Source organism: Vidua chalybeata, chromosome 6 (assembly GCF_026979565.1).
Source record: "Vidua chalybeata isolate OUT-0048 chromosome 6, bVidCha1 merged haplotype, whole genome shotgun sequence".
In the NCBI taxonomy this organism is placed as follows: Eukaryota; Metazoa; Chordata; class Aves; order Passeriformes; family Viduidae; genus Vidua; species Vidua chalybeata.
In genome coordinates this window covers 55,834,242-55,850,999 of record NC_071535.1, presented here as the reverse complement: position 1 = coordinate 55,850,999, position 16,758 = coordinate 55,834,242, and the positions used below count along the sequence as shown (strand labels likewise).

At 59.2% G+C, this 16,758-nt stretch overlaps 5 protein-coding genes across 6 annotated transcripts; 2 read left to right on the top strand and 3 right to left on the bottom strand.

The window, feature by feature from the left end:
• Positions 1-35: 35 nt before the first annotated feature.
• On the bottom strand, positions 36-2,040 carry SDHAF2 (succinate dehydrogenase complex assembly factor 2). The gene is made up of 4 exons (XM_053946436.1): positions 1,960-2,040; positions 1,240-1,448; positions 409-518; positions 36-328 (listed from the first exon to the last, which is right to left on the bottom strand). Exons 1-4 carry the CDS (start codon positions 1,972-1,974, stop codon positions 198-200), a joined length of 465 nt encoding a protein of 154 aa, XP_053802411.1. The 5' UTR covers positions 1,975-2,040; the 3' UTR covers positions 36-197.
• On the top strand, positions 2,013-9,781 carry CPSF7 (cleavage and polyadenylation specific factor 7). 2 transcript variants are annotated; one of them, XM_053946430.1, is made up of 10 exons: positions 2,013-2,078; positions 2,672-2,792; positions 5,191-5,409; positions 5,852-5,955; positions 6,203-6,348; positions 7,572-7,977; positions 8,052-8,170; positions 8,245-8,410; positions 8,502-8,675; positions 8,756-9,781. In XM_053946430.1, exons 2-9 carry the CDS (start codon positions 2,739-2,741, stop codon positions 8,668-8,670), a joined length of 1,383 nt encoding a protein of 460 aa, XP_053802405.1. In that variant the 5' UTR covers positions 2,013-2,078; positions 2,672-2,738; the 3' UTR covers positions 8,671-8,675; positions 8,756-9,781. The 2 variants fall into 2 exon arrangements, with proteins under 2 accessions (XP_053802405.1, XP_053802404.1); XM_053946429.1 differs by having other exon boundaries at positions 5,188-5,409.
• A 188-nt stretch (positions 9,782-9,969) lies between these two features.
• Positions 9,970-11,418, bottom strand: TMEM216 (transmembrane protein 216). The gene is made up of 5 exons (XM_053946437.1): positions 11,324-11,418; positions 11,032-11,133; positions 10,857-10,949; positions 10,447-10,648; positions 9,970-10,356 (listed from the first exon to the last, which is right to left on the bottom strand). The coding sequence occupies exons 1-5, from the start codon at positions 11,334-11,336 to the stop codon at positions 10,341-10,343; spliced, it is 426 nt and encodes a 141-aa protein (XP_053802412.1). The 5' UTR covers positions 11,337-11,418; the 3' UTR covers positions 9,970-10,340.
• Positions 11,419-11,675: 257 nt separating this feature from the next.
• TMEM138 (transmembrane protein 138) lies at positions 11,676-14,248 on the bottom strand. The gene is made up of 5 exons (XM_053946435.1): positions 14,166-14,248; positions 13,143-13,364; positions 12,899-13,070; positions 12,083-12,158; positions 11,676-12,000 (listed from the first exon to the last, which is right to left on the bottom strand). Exons 2-5 carry the CDS (start codon positions 13,268-13,270, stop codon positions 11,888-11,890), a joined length of 489 nt encoding a protein of 162 aa, XP_053802410.1. The 5' UTR covers positions 13,271-13,364; positions 14,166-14,248; the 3' UTR covers positions 11,676-11,887.
• On the top strand, positions 14,230-16,664 carry LOC128790017 (lysosomal membrane ascorbate-dependent ferrireductase CYB561A3). The gene is made up of 6 exons (XM_053946434.1): positions 14,230-14,376; positions 15,208-15,413; positions 15,478-15,686; positions 15,760-15,914; positions 16,127-16,283; positions 16,397-16,664. Exons 1-6 carry the CDS (start codon positions 14,336-14,338, stop codon positions 16,418-16,420), a joined length of 792 nt encoding a protein of 263 aa, XP_053802409.1. The 5' UTR covers positions 14,230-14,335; the 3' UTR covers positions 16,421-16,664.
• Positions 16,665-16,758: the final 94 nt, after the last annotated feature.

The window sequence follows — 16,758 nt, the reverse complement described above, 5'->3', positions numbered from 1 at the left end:
GACCTGGATGTCACAAAGCAGGAGAGGGGCAGGGCCAGCAGCCAGGCAAGGCCAGTAGCCAGGGCTTTATTCATCATTCCGTGAGTGTCCAAAGGCTGCTGGGAGAGGAGGAAAATCTTAGGGAAGGTGGAAACGCCAGTCCAGAGCCCCATGTCCCTGCGCTACTCCAGGGAATGGGGACAGAGGCGTCCCCTCCCTCAGCGTGGTGGCTCAAACAGATATTCCAGGTCCGGCTGCCGGAGCCTCTGCTCCCTGTTCCTGTTTTTGGCAAATTCCCTCAGCATGGCCATCACATCGGTGTCGAATTCCGCCGGCGTGGGCTTCGCTTCTGGGGGGAAAACAGGGAAAAATCAGGTGCGTGCAGTCCCAAAGCGCCGTGCCGGCGTGCCAGGGCGTGGCCACACGTACCAGTGGCCCAGTAATAAATGTCCCAGTCGTTACTGGGCTCGTTGATGAGGCGATCGTAGCGGCTCAGCTGCTCCTCGCTCATGCGCGCCAGGTTTTCCTTGGCGAAGAGGCTGGAGAGGGATGGATCAGGATGAGCGGGAGATGAAGGAAGAGCTGGGGTGTAAGAACCAGCTCAGGGTGGTCCTGGAAAACACGGACCCCCAGCCTGCTCTCCCTCACCTCAGCAGGCGGGAAAACACCGGCACAGCATTCCCAGAGAAGCTGTGGAATCTCCACCCCTGGAATCCCCTTATCCAGCCTGGTCTGGTGGAAGGTGTCCCTGCCCATGGCAGGGGGTGAAACTGGATGATTCTTAAGTCCCTTCCATCCCAAACCATTCCAGGATTCCATGTGCTTGTTCACATGAGATATTGGGAAGAGATTCTTTCCTGAGAGGGTGGTGAGGCTCTGGAATGGACTTCCCAGAGAATTTGTGGCTACCTCATCCCTGGAAGTGTCCCAGCCAGGTTGGGCAGGGCTTGGAGCAACCTGGGGTAGTGTAAGGTGTCCTTAAGGTCCTTTCCCACCCAAATCATTCCAGAATTCCACAATTCTATGTGTCTAATCTCTTCTTCAATCCCAAAATCCAACTGGCCTTGCATTCACATGTCCCAGGATTTACATACATCCTTCCCAAAGGATTTTGGCTCACTGAGCTCTCCCAGCTGTACTCCATCATTGCATCCTTGACCAGCAAGATCTAGGAGCAACTTATCCCAAGGACTTTTGCACTACCTCAATGAACTCTTCCCTGTTAATGAAAGGACCTGGAATACTCAGAGCCAAGCCCACCTGAGCAGGATGCAGTTTTCCAGCATCCCCCTTTTCCTGCTCTCGTACAGCAGCCGGGCTCTCTTGGTGTCCAGTGGCTCGTCCGGACGCTCCTGCCAGGGGGGCAGCGGGATCTCCAGCACGTCCTTCCCGGAATCCGTGGGGGAATCCCCCCGGTAGCCACGCTGCGGGATCAGCGGCCACAGGAGATGCCGGCGAAGGGAGCAGAGCTGGAGGGAACAGGGAAAGCACAGGGATATCAGGGCTGGGTGTGCCTGCACACAGGGACCTCTCCAAATCCTACTGGACACGATTCCCAATCCCACCCTTCAAAACCCCGCTGCCCAGACCCCATAAATCCCCCAGATCTCCCTTTTCCCCCCAAAATCCCCTTTTGTCTGCTCAGACTCTCCTCCTCTTTTTCTCCCCTCTTCCCACAATACGCTAATTTTCCTCCCGTCCTGCCCTTCCTCCAAACTCACCCCTTTCCCCTACTTTTCCTTTCCCCTGTCTCCCGTTTTTCCCCCCCTTTCCTGCACGTCTTCCTCCCTTTTTTCCCTTTCCCACTTCGCCTTTCTTTTCCCCTTTTCCCAACGTTTTTCCCCTCTCCTTCCCCTTTTACCCCCTTTTTACCCATTTCTTCCCATTTTAACCTGTTGTTTCCGCTCTCCCTCCATTCTCCCCCCTTTTACCCCTTTCCCTTCCCTTTGCCCTCCCAGTTTTCCCCCCTTCTCCCCCCACCCTGGCCGCCGCCATCTTGCCGCGCGCCGCTCCGGCCACGCCCCCTCCCGGCTCTATGGGGCGGGGCGTGCCGGAAGTGGGCGTGGCCACGCCCGGAAGTGGGCGCGGCGGCGCTGGCGGTGAGCGCGGGCGGCGCGCGCGGGGCTGGGACCGGGGGAGGGGGGCCCCGGGGCGGGGGGCGCGACCTATCGCGACATACCGCGACCTGCCGCCCCCTCCCCTCACATTCCCCCTGCCCACAAACCCCCCAGCCCGGGCCCCGCCGCTCCGCAGGGCCGCATATGGCGGGGACGGGGCGGCGCGGAAAGCGGGGGGGGGGGGTCAGTGGGGGATCGTGGGGGGCACAGGGAATTTGGGGGGAAACAGGGATTTGGGGGGGAGACGGGATATGGAGGGACAGAAGGATCTGGGGGGACACGAGATTTGGAGGGAAATGGGATTTGGGGGGACACAGAGATTTGGGGAGCAGTGGGGATTTAGGGGGGACATGGGATTTGGGGGGACGCAGGGATTTAGGGGGAAGAGGGGATTTGAGAGGCAGAGCGGATTTAGGGGATAGAAGGGATTTAGGGGGGCACAGGTATTCGGAGGGAAGAGGGGATTTAGGGGGACACAGGGTGAGGAAATGGGATATGGGGCACACAGGGATTTGGGGGGACGCCCCCAGCGGGTCCCCGAGGCCTCACTGACCCCCCTGCCCCCCCCTTCCCAGAGCACCTTCCGTGTCCTGGCTCCGCCCGGTCCCAGCCCGGGCTCCCGCTTTTCCCGCCTCTGGAAATATGTCCGAGGGAGTGGATCTGATTGACATCTACGCCGACGAGGAGTTCACCCAGGTGAGGGCTGGGATGGGGCGGCAGATCCCCCCTTTTCTTTCGGGAAGAGATCCCAGTGGATGCCAGTGTCCTGCAGCTCATCCTGGTGGAAGATGCAACTGGTGTGGCTGGGAAAAGGGAAGGATCATTCCCGATCATTCCCAAATCTCAGTGGCTGCCATCTCCAGCTGTGATTAAAGGGTTTCCCTGTGGGTTTGACACGTGGCTGGTCATGGAATGTTTGGGTTTTAAGAGCTTAGCTGTGTCCTGGTTGGAATAATGAGAAATCCCAGGTGGAAGAGGCACTTCTAGGGAATTACACTGTGAGGGGATACCAGGAGCCAAATCCATGGGATCACCCAGGCTGGGAACCTGTGCAGGAGCTCGCTGTTCCTGTGCTGCTTTTCCCATCCCAGGAATAGCTGGGATTCTTGGGAGGAAATGATGAAGGAAGGGGATGTTGGAGAAGCAGATTTTAGGGAGTTCGTGGATATGGGAAAGCAAGTGCGAAGGCAGATGTTGGAAAATTTGAAACTGCCGTGGAAAGCTTGTGGAGAGAAGTTGGCAAGAGGAAATGTCATGGAAACTGGAAGCAAAGCACCCGGAAGAAGGAATCACCATGGAAAAAGGAATTCCTGTGAACTCCTGGAGTGATCAAGAGAAGCTTCTTCTGGTTATTGGGGGAGAATACCCCATGGAATCTCCTGGGAAGACCAAGTGGATGGAGGCTTCTCAAAGCTGGAATGATGATCCAGGCCAATGGCTCTGGCATGTTCCTCCCTTTGGGATGTGTGGCAGGAGAACACCTGGAATGAATCCATGCCAGGATCAAAGCAGCGGGGAAGTGCTGTGGTGTCCCTGTGGCACTCCAGGGATGCCAGTGTAATTCCAAATCCCACATTCCCACATGGTGATTCCCACTAACAGTGCCCAGCTTCATCCCTGTGTACCTCAACTCAGTGTGCATGGATGGGGAGCAGGAGAATCCCTAAAATCTCCCAAGCTGAATCCCCTAAGTAGCAGAACTGAGGGATTCCAAGGGATTCCTCCTCTAGCCCCTCCTTCCTATTTTCGGTCTTGACTTTCTGAAACTTCCAGGCGGGAATCTTCCAGCCTTGGGCTGTGTCCAAAGGCTCCTGGTGGAGGTGGGAACGTGGGAGTTGGATTAACCAAACACTTGAGCTTTTTTAGGAAATGAACACAAAACTACAGCTCCCTTTTCAAATCATTCTTTTATCAGCTCCAGGGAAAGAGCTGGATGCAAAAGTTCAGGGAGAGGGAAAATGGTTGGATTTTTGTATTCCTGGGTTTCCACAATCCTTGGAAAGCTGCGTGCTGAGCATCGTTCTCTGTCCAGCTCCCAAGAGGGAAGGATTTGCAATTACCTGACCCTCAGACTGTCTCCAGCAGAAAATATTGTCCAAACTGCCTGGAGTTGAAAATTTGGGAACAGAACCTCTGGTTTTTATGGCACACCAGCTCCTGTGGGGTGGATCCTCATGGAGTGATTTTGTGGGATGAAACACTCGGCACAATCTGAACAAGGAACCGGGATCCATAGTAAGCACAGCACTTGCTGGACATTCCAAATTAAATATAGCCTGGGACAGAGTGGGAATTGGGAGGCAGATCTAGGACACGCTGGAATTCCCAGCTCTGGAGCTTCCTGAGCTTCCTCTGCCAAAGGGACTGATCCAATGTGTGGGACCTCCTACCCTAAAAAGGGCTTTTTTCCCAGAAATAAGGAAGGTGGGGTGCTGGGCATGGTTTGAGGTGAGTGTGCAATTTCCAAGTTGGATTTTTGGGAAGAATGTGTTGCCAAGGAGTGATAGGCTCATCCCTGGAGGACATTTGTTTTTCCACCACTGAATTCTTGCCCTCCAAATTGGGAATTTCTTCCTGGTGGCAGCAATAGGGTCTTGTCCTGTTGTGTGGGATCCAAGTGGGCTGGTCTTTGGAATGTGCTGGAGCTCAGTGAGGGTTTAGATGAGATATTGGGAAGAATTTCTTCCCTGTGAGGATGGTGAGGCCCTGGAATGGATTTCCCAGGGAAACTGTGGCTGCTCCATCCCTGGAAGTGTTCCAGGCCAGGTTGGACAGGGCTTGGAGCAACCTAGGATAGTGGAAGGTGTCCCATGGCAGGGGGTGGGATGGGATGATCCTTAAGGTTCTTATTCCAACCCCAACCATTTCATGATTCCATGAAGACAGAGCCCATCATCCTGTTTTTTGGGATTGCCCAGGCAAGGGGTGGCTGTAATTCCCAACTGTGCACAGACCCAGACCAAGTGATTCGAGCCTTAAACCTTTGGACTCGGCTTGGAAATTCCGCTTGGGAATTGGGACAGCAGGTTGGAAACAGCAAAGAAGGCTTCCCAAGCCCTTCCCAAGCCAGGATCTCATGACGTTTTCCCAGCAGGACCCGGAGTTCAGTAATGCTGACCAGATGGATCTCTACGACGACGTGTTAGCAGCCAGCTCCCAGCCCCAGGAAAAGCGTTCCAGCAGCTCGGAAGCGCCTCCGGAGATCCGTCAGGAGCCGTCTCCCAAGCCCAACAGCAAACCCCCAGCCATCCTGTACACCTACAGCGGGCTCCGGAACAAGAGGGCCGCCGTCTACGTCGGGAGCTTCTCCTGGGTGAGTTCATCTTCCTGGGAAATTCGGGATTCCTGGCGAACCTCTGAAGGGGCTCCTGTGCTCTCTAGGGGAGTGGCAGGGATTTTGAGGGGCGTGCTCCTCCTCAGTCCTCAGCTGGTGTCCTGAGCTGGGCTTGGCTTTGTGATCCTCAGGGAAAAGGGATTTGTATCACTGAGGAGCTTCTGGGCTGGGGTATCTGCTGATGTCCCTTTGAAGCTGTGACTTTAGGCTGCTGCTCCTGAGTCACCTTCTCCTGTTCAGGGATGCAGGAATGGTTTTGGGAAGGCTCTGTCTTGTTAGAGAACTTGTTGCTGTTACCCATTCCCAAGGCTTGTTCCAGATGATTTTAAGCTCCCTGAGGAAGTCTGGGGGTGACATTCCTCAGGTGGGTGGGGGACACTGGGGACAGATATGAATACCAGCCTGTTCCCTCTGCCCTCAGTGGACAACTGACCAGCAGCTGATCCAGACCATCCGCTCCGTTGGAGTCTATGACGTGGTGGAGCTGAAATTCGCGGAGAACCGAGCCAATGGCCAATCCAAGGGGTGAGAGCCAATGGAATTTCAGGTGGGAATGGCGGGAGCCAGGCCCTCATTGCCACATCCATTGTTTTGTGGAGGGTGAGGGAGCAGCTGGCACTTTTCCGACTTGGCACAGGGAATTCATGGAGCATCCCTAAGAGCATGGAAAAGTGAGGAGGGAGTGTGGAACAGCGGGATGGGATCAGGAGGAGGGTCTGGGGGGGGGTCTCTGCAGCAGGTTTAGGGCTCAACCTCCCTCTCTCCTGCACAGGTATGCGGAGGTGGTGGTCGCCTCCGAGAACTCAGTCCATAAGCTCCTGGAGCTGCTTCCTGGAAAGATCCTGAATGGAGACAAGGTGGAGGTGAGGCTGGCGACCCGGCAGAACCTGTCGCAGTTCGAGGCTCAGGCTCGCAAACGTGAGTGTGGCGCCGGTGTGAGGCGGGTGGGGGGTTCCATCTCACACACATCCCAAATCTCCCCTGGATCAGCTGCCAGGCCCAGCCCAGCGAGCCCTCGGGATGGGGGGAGACCCTGCCAGGAGCGTCTGGGGGTTGTTTGTCCCATTCCTGAGCCGGATTAGCTCCTGACCCGAGTCTTTATGATCCCCTTTTAGGTGCTCCCACACTGCGAAGATCCCTCGTAGCCTCCTCCTCCTCCTCTCCAAACTGAATGGGCTTAAGCTCTTCAGGCTCTCAGCATAGCTAAGACCCTCCATATCTATTAGTAGCTCCTCTCTGGATCTGCTCCAGAATTTTTCCATCCCTGCGGAGGTAAGGTGCCCAACACTGGAGGAATATTCCAGCTGGGGCCTGGCCGTGGGCGTCCCTCAATGGCAATAGGTGGTCCTGGCCTCACTCCGCAGCGATGCGACGGGATCCGCAGGGATTGTCCTGGCAGGAGCGTGTCCGAGGAGGTCTTGGCCAGCTCTGGTCGTTGTAGATCCCTTGGCATGTTTTTTGCAAGGAAATCTCCCCCTTCCCAGCAGAGTTGCTTCGCTCCCTTCCTTTGGCTCAGGTGCCCGAGGGGATCGGCTGCTTGGTGCTTAGGCTGTGTCCCAACTTGCCCTGCAGTTTTGGTGGAGCAGGGAGTGTTCCCTGGGCCGAGTTCCGGCTGCCCCCAGGGCAGAGTAGAGCTCCCAGGCACCCTTTGGCACCGCTGGGAGCCTGGCTCCTGTCACACCCCTTCTGTCTCATCCTCAAAACCTCTTTGGATAGAGCAAGGCTTCTTCACCCTCTTGGAATGCTGAGTTTTCCTTCCTCTAGCAGCAGCTCCGTTGCTGTCAGCACTTGGGTTCTGTCCCCTTGTGTTCCTCCATGCTTGGGCCTCTCCAAATCCGTGTGTGGATCTCAGGCTCTCCGGGTCTTTGAATGTCTTTGGGGATCTCTCACCATTCCTTGTGGCTTTTGGCTCCTGTCCCTGTGACCTGCCTGTCCCCAGGGCACTGTATGGGGTCTTGCTGAAAAGCTGGGCCCCTCTTGGAAAAACACATGGAAGCGGAGGCTCTGTGTGGCCGGCTGGATCTCTCTCTCTGGGCACCTCCAGCCCTTCAGGGGTGGGAGGAAGAGGAGGAGCAGGAGGTCTCGGAGACCCGGACACCCTCCAGCTGCACCTCACAGCCCTTTCCCCGTGCCACTTCCAGGTGTGCCGCCGCGGGCCCACTCCCGGGATTCCGTGGATGCGGTGGATGGCCGGGCGACGCCGACGGAGAACGCGCTGCCCCCTGCCCGCATGGAGAAGCCCCCCTCGGTCCTGTCCTTCTTCAGCCGCCCCCCTGCACTGCCCCTCATGGGGCTACCCCCACCTCCCATGCCCCCCCCGCCTCCCCTGTCCTCCGCTTTCGGAGTCCCTCCTCCTCCTCCTGGAATTCCCTACCAGCACCTGCTGCCGCCGCCGCCCCGGCTGCCCCCGCCCCTGGCCGTGCCCCCGCCAGGGGCTGTGCCCCCCGCCCTGCACCTCAATCCCGCCTTCTTCCCGCCACCCACCGCCGCCCTGGGACCTCCTCCGGATACCTACGGCAAGGCCATGGCTCCCTACAACCACAGCAGGTGAGCCGGGGGAGAATGGGGTTGGGATGCTCGGGGAGGATCCCGCTGAACCCCCGTTCCCGCTGTGCCGACAGCCGGGAGCTGGGCCCGCCGATCCCGGCCGTGAGCGAAGGCGAGTTTGAGGAGATCATGAACCGCAACCGCGCCATCTCCAGCAGCGCCATTTCCAAGGCGGTGTCCGGCGCCAGCGCAGGTACTTCCCGTGTCCCTCATGTCCCCCATCCCGGGATGGATTCCCGCTCCTGACCCCTTGCTCCACTCCCCCAGGGGATTACAGCAATGCCATCGAGACGCTGCTCACAGCCATCGCTGTCATCAAGCAGTCGCGCGTGGCCAGCGACGAGCGGTGCCGCGTCCTCCTCTCTTCCCTCAAGGATTGCCTGCATGGAATTGAGGCCAAATCCTACAGCAGCAGCTCCAGCAGCAGCTCCAGGTATCCCCCTGGATCCAGAGAACAGGATCCTCCCTGCAGGTGAGCGACTAAAAAAATCACTCTTTGGGTTTTGTCTCCTCTTTTCCCAAAGGAAAAGACACCGATCTCGGGAGCGCTCTCCCAGCCGGTCCCGTGAGAGCAGCCGGCGGCACCGGGATCTGCTCCACAGCGACGATCGGCACGAGGAATATTTCCAGGAGCGGAGCCGGGAGCACGAGCGGCATCGGGACAGGGACAGAGACAGGGACCGGCACCACTGAGACAGGTGGGAAGCTCAGGAATCCCCTGGAAGCGTGAAGGATGAGAGAAGGGCGCTCCCACCATTCCTCTCCTCTCTCCCGGCAGGAATTTGGCAGGAAGTGGTTTTTAATGGACTCATATCTCCTCACCTCGACCAGGATGCAGTGCCTGAGGCTGCTCCACCCCATCCCGGTCCCTTCCTCGCCACCGCAGCCCCCTCTGGGCGGGACCCCCGCCCGCACCTCGTGGCCTTGGGAATCCCCCCCACCACTGCTGCTGCTTCCTGGGGCCATCCCACTCTGCTCCGTGGATACTCGGACCCAAAGAGAAATGGTGCTTTTATTCCATGGAGGGAGGTTTGTGAGCCCTTCCCAGTCCGGGGGGGGAACGGAGGAGACGGAGCCCTCCCTGTGCAGCTTGGGGGCTTGGAGATGCACAGCTCCCGATCCTGGGATCAGGAGCCATGTGCCATCCTCTGGATTGTTGGGGGACACTCCTGTCCCCATCGCCCTGGTGGGACACTGTGCCACGCTCCTCCTTTGCCCCTTCACCCTCCAGGAGCTGGGAAAAAGAGGCTGGAGCTGGGTTGGGGGTCATCCTCTCTATCCCGACATTCCCCACAGCAGCATTCCCACCCAAACGGCAGCTCCGGCCTCTCCCGCAGAGCCTTCCTTGTTTTAGAGGAAGCGGAAGAGGCAGGGCAGGCTGTGACCCCCTCGTGTCCCCTCAGAATCCCAAGAAGGAGAGGGAGGGAGAGCCCAGGAGGGTCGGGATGAGCCGGGACACACCGGGTGATTTCCAGGGCTGGAATCACACTCGTGTGGGAAAACACAGGCCCTGGAAGTCTTTTTAAGTTGAAATAACCCAAATTCAGGAAAAACCACCCTGATTTTCCCAAGCCCCACGAGGTGGGAGCGCTCAGCGGGAGAGCTCCAGGTTTTTTTTACTTACCGCCACAGATTTTTAGTTTCTTTCCAAATAGTGGAGGGGGGGAAAGATTCCCCCCCAAATTGCAGAGCAAATCCCTGGAAGCCCCGGCGAGGCGCCGCCCCTCCTGCTCGCAGTGATTAGATTTGTCTTTGGATAGGTTGGAATTGTGTAATAAACTCAGATGACGTTGTCAGTCTTTTATACGGCGCTCCTGTTGCCTTCCTATGGTGGGATTTGGGATAATGAGGGAATGGGAGGGATTTGGGGAGGTCTGTGGAGCCGTTGTCCCTCAGACTCTTCCTCCTCCAATGGGCTCCTGTGCTTCCCAAACTGGCTCTGAGGTGCTGGAAGTACCTGAGCATTCCTAGGGGGACCCACATTCCCAGGCATCGGGTAAAAATAAATATTTATTGGAAAATAGTGAATTATTCTGGAAGGTCGTAGAAAAAAAAAAAGGATTCTTCATACCTTGAGCTGGCTCAAGCTCTGAGGAGTCCAAGTGGATTGGGGAGTGGGAAAGGTGGGAGGGATATGTCCAGGGGGGAGTGAGTGAAGTGGGATGTGGGAAGTGGGAAAAGGAAGGGATGAATCCGTGTGGCAGCGGGTCCCTGGTGAAGTGGGAAGCAGGAAAAATGGGAGGGATGTGTCCAGGTGGCACCAGGTGAAATGGGCAGTGGGAATGGTGGGATCCTCCCCCTTCCTGGGGCTGGGAAGTGGAGCTGGCACGGGTGATGCTTCCCTGTATCCCTGGGCTGTGTCCTCAGTAGGGATCCGTGCTGTGGAAAAGGACAGAGACAGGGATGTGTGGGTGCCAAACCGACCTGGCAGGTCCCACGCCGGCTCCCCCAGTTCCCGGGATGTGGCACCTGGAGAAGGAGAGCAGTGCCAGGAAGCCCAGGAGCAGCTCCAGGCTGTAGAAGAGGAGCAGGATGGCGCTCAGGAACGCTTCCAGGCGCAGGGAATATGTCTGGAGCAGCAGGTAGTACACGGCCAGCACAGCTGCTGGCAGCGTAAGTGCCAGGCTGAGGGACAGCGGCACCTTCCGCTGGCACAGGTTCCCCTTGGAGCCTGTGGAACATAGAGTTGGGATCAGATCACGGAAATCATGGGAGGGTTTTGGGTGGGGAATTAAATGTCTCGTTCCCGTGGGCAGGGACATCTTCCTCTAGCCCAGGTTACTGCATGCCCCGTGCAACCTGAACATCCAGGGATGGTCTTTGGGGTGTCCCAGGACTCTGCACTCCCTGTGGAGCCTCTGGTATTCAGGGGCACTCACCGAAGAAGATGCGTGTGGCCTCAATGCCGAGGTAGAGGAAGAGCAGCACCACGTCCAGCACCAAGTTGGAGACGGGATAGGGCAGGAGCAGCACTGCCGGAAAAGCACCGCCCTCAGCACCACATTCCTGCCCACCCCGGCGGGATCGGGAAGAGTTCTGGAGCGAAGGACTCACCTTTGTACACGAACACGAACGCTTCCAGGAGAAAATATGTGGCGCAGTACCAGCCGTTGAGGAAGAGCAGGACCTGCAGCGGAGCCGAGGAGCGATGGCGGCCTGAGGGGACACGGGGAGGCCATGAGGGGGGAGCACGGGGCGGGCATGGCAGCGCAGCCCTCGGAGCCCTGCAGCGCCTTGGCCGCCCCCCTGCCCCGTTCCCAGCGCTGCTCCCAGCCCGAGTTCCTCCCGGTAGCCCCTGTACCCTCCGGTATCCCCCGTTTCCCCCCCCCCCCGGTCCTGCTCCCACCCCTGGGCGCCATCTTCCATCTCCATGGGAACCGCCGCCGCCGCGCTCGCCCGCGTGGGGGCGCTGAGGGCGAGGGCGCGGAGCGTGCAGGCGGAGCCTCTCTATCACCCTCCCCTCTCGGTGGTTTGCCCCGCCGCTCTACCCGCACCTCTCTATGGTTGGAGGACGGATCGCTGCCGCGCGGGCTCGCGTCCCCCTCCCTCCTAACCCCGCCCCTCGTATCCACTGGGAGAAGAATCGCGCACCGGATCACGGGAATGTCCCCGTTTTGCGCCCGCAAGCGCAGCGCCGAGCTGGGTTTCAATGTAAGGAGTGCAGCCGTGACACCTGCTGGGCACAAACACCCGGCAGCCTCTGGAAAACACATCCGATTTATTCCTTTAGGGTTTCCAGAAACATTCCAGTGCCGACCAAGGCTGTGGCCCTGAAACGCAGGGACGCCCCACAAGCCTCCCGCTGACTCCCAAAATCCTGAGGGCTGGTCCCCAGAGAAAGGATGAGCCAGAACCGACCCCGACAGAGCCTGTGGAGTGCAAGGAGACTCCAGGGGATCCCGGGGATCCATCAGCCACGGAAGTGGGCAAATTCCTTGCGGAGCCAGAGGGAATCCTGGTAGAAGAGGGGGTCTCCCAGGTGCACAGCTGTCCGCTTGTAGAAGTAGCAGTAAAGCACGGCCGCTGCAGGGAATTTCGGGATGAGAGAGGGCCCCCAGCACCCCCAAAGGATGTGGGATCCCACCCTGATCCTTGGAGTCCTTACCCAGCCTCTGGAAAACGAACAGGGTCTGAAGGCCTTCAGTCCAGATGAAGCGGCTGGGGTCACGCCAGCGCAGGTTCTGAGGGGGTTGGAAAACTGGGAATAACCCCTGGAGCGGTTTTGTTGAGTCCTCCCAGACCCATCACCCCATTCCAAAGGTTCTGAGTGGGATGGAGGGACATAAGCCAGGAGTAACACCTGGAGAAGTTTGGGAATCCCCCTACTCTAAAGGTTAAGCAGCTCAGGGGATTTAGGCATTGAGCCCGGACCTATTCCGGCTTCAGACTGCAGATCCCTGCAAATCCCCACAAATCCCCTTCCTGGACGGCGTGGGCAGCGCTGGAGCAGCTGCTGTGGCTCCTGACCCCCCAAACATTCCCTGTGCTCTGGGACAGCAGGATGGAGGGAAGTTCAGGAAGTGTCCATTGGGAAGGAGCTAGGAAGGAGTTTATTCAGGAAAGAAAAGGGGAAGGTGCTGCCAGGACAGATCCGGGAGCCTGCACAGCCCACGGAGCTGTGGGAAGGGAGTGGGCTGCCCCCAGGTATAGGGATTAATCCCAGGAAAACCAGGAGCTGCTGGCACAGGCTTTCCCTGGGGAAAAAGGATTTTCTGATGGGTCACGGCCCTTAGGGAATGAGCTGGGATGGGGCTGGGATTGGGCAGGACACTCCCAGCCTGATGCCAACCACCGGATCATGGAATGGGACATCTTCCATGGGACACCTTGCGGGGGAGACAATGAGAAAGGACTGTGGGAAGCTGGGTGTCATGGAAAAATCCCTTGGGAGAATGCAGCAGCTGTGCCCACGCCATCCTACCATAATCCAGACGTGGAAGGAGATGCTGAGCGCCAGGTAGGCTGCGGAGAGCAGGATGGTTCCCTTGAATTTATGGAAGAGGAGGTTGACCAACCCCGCCTGGAAAACGTAGGTGTTGAAGAACATGAGGAAGACGATGATGACGTTGAAGACGATGGCGAGGTCCTGGATGCTGCCGGGAGAACAGAGGGATTGTGGGCTCCTGGGTCTCCTGGATCTGCTGCCCCACCTTGCCCGTACTCACATGAAGAGGACGAGCTGCACGGCCGGAGCCGTGCGCAGCAGCTCCGAGAAGGAATTCACGAAGAGGTCGTAGGAAAGCAGCAGGAACTGCAGGAACAGCACGAGGCTGTAGTTGCTGGGCTGGAGCATTCTCCTTCCTGAGGCTTGGAGCCCTCAGCCCCAGCATTCCCAACAGATCATGGCACTGGGGGGGCTCAGCAGGGCCTCTCCCGGCATCCCAAACCTGGAGGGGGAACACGGGGATTGGGATGGATCCCAGAAACCAGGAAAACCCAATGAGCTGTGTCCTCTCTCTCCTCTGGTGTCTTCCTTCCCCCTAAAATCCACTCCCCATCCCCATGTGAGGAAATCCAGGGATGAGGGAGACGTGCAGTCCCAAGAAGCAGTGTCCAAGCAGGTTATTCCTGGCTGTTCCCAGCTCCATGGGCAATTCTGAGCAGGTTTGGGCATGTCCCACTCTGGGCCCAGGGAGAGAAGTGAGGAGAGACAGACGGGAATTTTTGGACACTGGAGCAGGTACAGTCCATGTGGGACACATATCCCATGGGAAAAGCCCCCTCAGGGATCATCCTGGCTGGAGAGGGACGGAGGGGACAGAGATCTCCCGTGTCCTGGCAGGACAAGGGCTGTGCTGGGGGCTGAATTCTCTGAGGGGCAGACATGGTGACAGACAGGGGTAAAGGGGCTGGAAAAGGACGGAAAGTGGCTGGAAATGCGGGGGAAGGAAGACTGGACATGGGAGCGAGAAACTGATGGACATGAGGAGGGAAAGAGATGGATATGGGGATTAAGAAATCACTCTCTGCCCCTCCAGAGCCCGCGTCACTCCGCCCCTTCTCACAGATACCACTGTGGATCCCCCAGGCCCCCTCTCGCCGCCCTCTCCCGCAGTTCTTGGCCCCCTCCCCGCTCCGGGGTCCGCTCCCCCGATACGCCCAAACCCCCCTGAGTGCCGGGGGTCCCGGTCCCGGGGGTCCCGCTGCCCCTGCCGTGCCCCCGCCGTGCCCCCGCCCCAGGCGCTCACCCGCCGCCATCTTGGTCCCCATGGAAACGGCCGCCAGAGCCGGAAGTGAAGGGGGAAGTGGCGGCTGGAGGCCCCTCGGGGCCGCTCTGGCCGCCGCTCCCCTCTGTGGTAGTACATTGGGGTGGGCGGGAAAACCATAGAGATGAGCAGGCAGAGCGGCGCTCGCCAAGATGGCGGCGCCCAGTGACGAGGAGGGGGCGGTGGGGTCCAGGTACAGCCCCGGGGTTGGAGCGCTGGTGGGCGGCTCCGGGGTTGGGAGGGGCCGAGGGACCGCGTGGTCTGGGTTTTGGGTGGTGTCAGGGCCTGGCGATTTGTTCCAGGTCCAGGGGAGCCGCAGGTTTGGGGGGGGGGGGGGGGGGCTGTGGAGCCACGTGTTCCCAGATTTCGGGGAGCCATGGCACCGAGTAGCCCAGATTTGGGAAATCCGTGAGTCTCTGTGTCCCAGATTTTAGAGAACCATAGGGCCGCGTATCTCCACGCCTTTCCTGTCTCTCCGTCCCGTGAGGCAGCTGATTTGAGGGTGTCGGGACAGCCCCCGTCCCCGGAGGGGACAGAAATACCCATTTCTGGGGGCACATGTAAATCACATGCAAATGAGAGCGATCGGGCTCCTGCCAGGGGGACCGTGACAGCTGACACCAAGAGCTCCTCGCGGCCATTCCCTGGGGTGCCGTGCCCTGCTCTGCATGTCCTGTTCCATCCCTGGCCTCCTTCCCAGTCCAGGGCACAGCTGGACTCTGGTCACCCCCTCAGGGCTCCCAGTTCCCCTTTCCGCGGTTCCTCCTGGCGATGTCGGAGAGCCCCAAGAGTCACCTCAATCATCCCCAGGCACCACCATCCCGGATCCATCCCTGCCACCATTCCCAGGCCGGGAAGCAGCTGGGCCACCATCCATGGCTGGGAAGCAGCTCCATCCCTGTCACCTTCCCCAGGCTGGGGAACAGCGGCCCCCCCACACTCTTTGGGGCTCCCAGTTCCCCTTTCCGTGGCTCCTCCCTGGGACCGCATCCGGAGCCTGAGCCGGCTCCTCGCTCGCCCACAGGTGCCACCACCGCGCCACGGCCATGCTGGACGTGCCCTTCCTGCCCTTCTGTGCCTTCCTGGGAACGCTGGGATTGCTCTGCGTGGCCATGGTGGGCACCTGGTGCCAGCACTGGCGCGGGGGCTTTTCCCTGGACGGCAGCTCCCGGACATTCAACTGGCACCCGGTGCTGATGGTGACAGGATTGGTGGTGCTCTACGGCGCAGGTGAGCAAAGGGAGCGCGGGGATCCCGGCACGGCTCCTTCCTGATGTTTTTTTCCCCCTCACAGCTGCCCTGGTTTACCGCATTCCCAACACGTGGAGCGGCCCCAAGCTTCCCTGGAAGGTGCTGCACGGCAGCTTGGCTTTGGGAGCATTCGTCCTGACCGTGCTGGGGCTGGCGGCCGTGTTCTGCTTCCATAATTCCCAAGGGACGCCCAACATGTACTCGCTGCACAGCTGGATGGGGCTGGGAACTGTCCTGCTCTTCTCCTGCCAGGTGGGAATCCCTCCTGGATCCCCCCCTCCCTCCAGCATACCGAGTTTTCCACCCTCACCTTCTCTTCCCACAGTGGGCAGCAGGTTTTGGAGCATTCCTGCTTCCCTGGGCTCCCACCTGGCTCCGGGCACTCTACAAGCCCATCCATGTTTTCTTCGGCTCCACCATCCTCATGTTGTCCATGGCTTCCTGCGTGTCCGGAATCAACGAGAAGCTTTTCTTCAGCCTGTGAGAGTTGGGGGGGAGGGGCTTGGGAAGATCCCTCACAGGGATGGGGGGGCTCAGGATGTGGATTGGGGCTGGATTTGGGAGTGACCAGCCCAGAGCAAAGGGAACTGAGCACTTCCTCAGGTGTGTGGTTCCCTGCACAGTTCTCTGCAAGGTTTGAGGGGGGGCTCCGGAACATCCAGAACATTCCCAGCCTCTGTTCCCTGCTCCAGGAAGAACGGGACCATGGCGTACAAGCTCCTGCCGGCTGAGGCCGTGTTTGCCAACACCCTGGGGCTCCTCATCCTCATTTTTGGAGTGCTGGTGGTGGCTGCCCTGGCCAGGCCCAGCTGGAAGCGCCCAGATTCCGACTCCCCGGACTCCCGGCAGGTACAGGACACACTGGGTGGATTTGGGAGGCCGAACCGGGAATCTGCCCCCCAGCACAGTCCCAAGGGTGGGGGAAGGATTGAGGGATCCCGGCTCATCCCTGTCTCCCACAGCCTCTGCTCTCTGCCGAGCGCTGATCCCAAGGATCTCCCAGCACTCCCAAGCTGCATCCTTGTGCCTCCACGTGCCAGCTCCTGCCTGGATCCCAGGCCATGCCAAACCCCAGTGCTTGCCAGTGCTGTCCCTCAACGCCACAGCTGGAGCTGCCAGAGCCTCGCTGGGACAAAGAGGAGCATCCGTACCACTCCCACTCCAGAGGGTCCGGCTCAGGCTGGAGCCACTCAGGGACCTCACGGACATGGAATAAAACATTGGCTTCTGCAGGGCTCCAGCACTCAAATCCCTGGGGACAAGGGAGGGCCTGGGAGCTGGGGTAGGAGAGGTGGGAGCTTGGGAGTAGGTCCTTGCCAAGCCA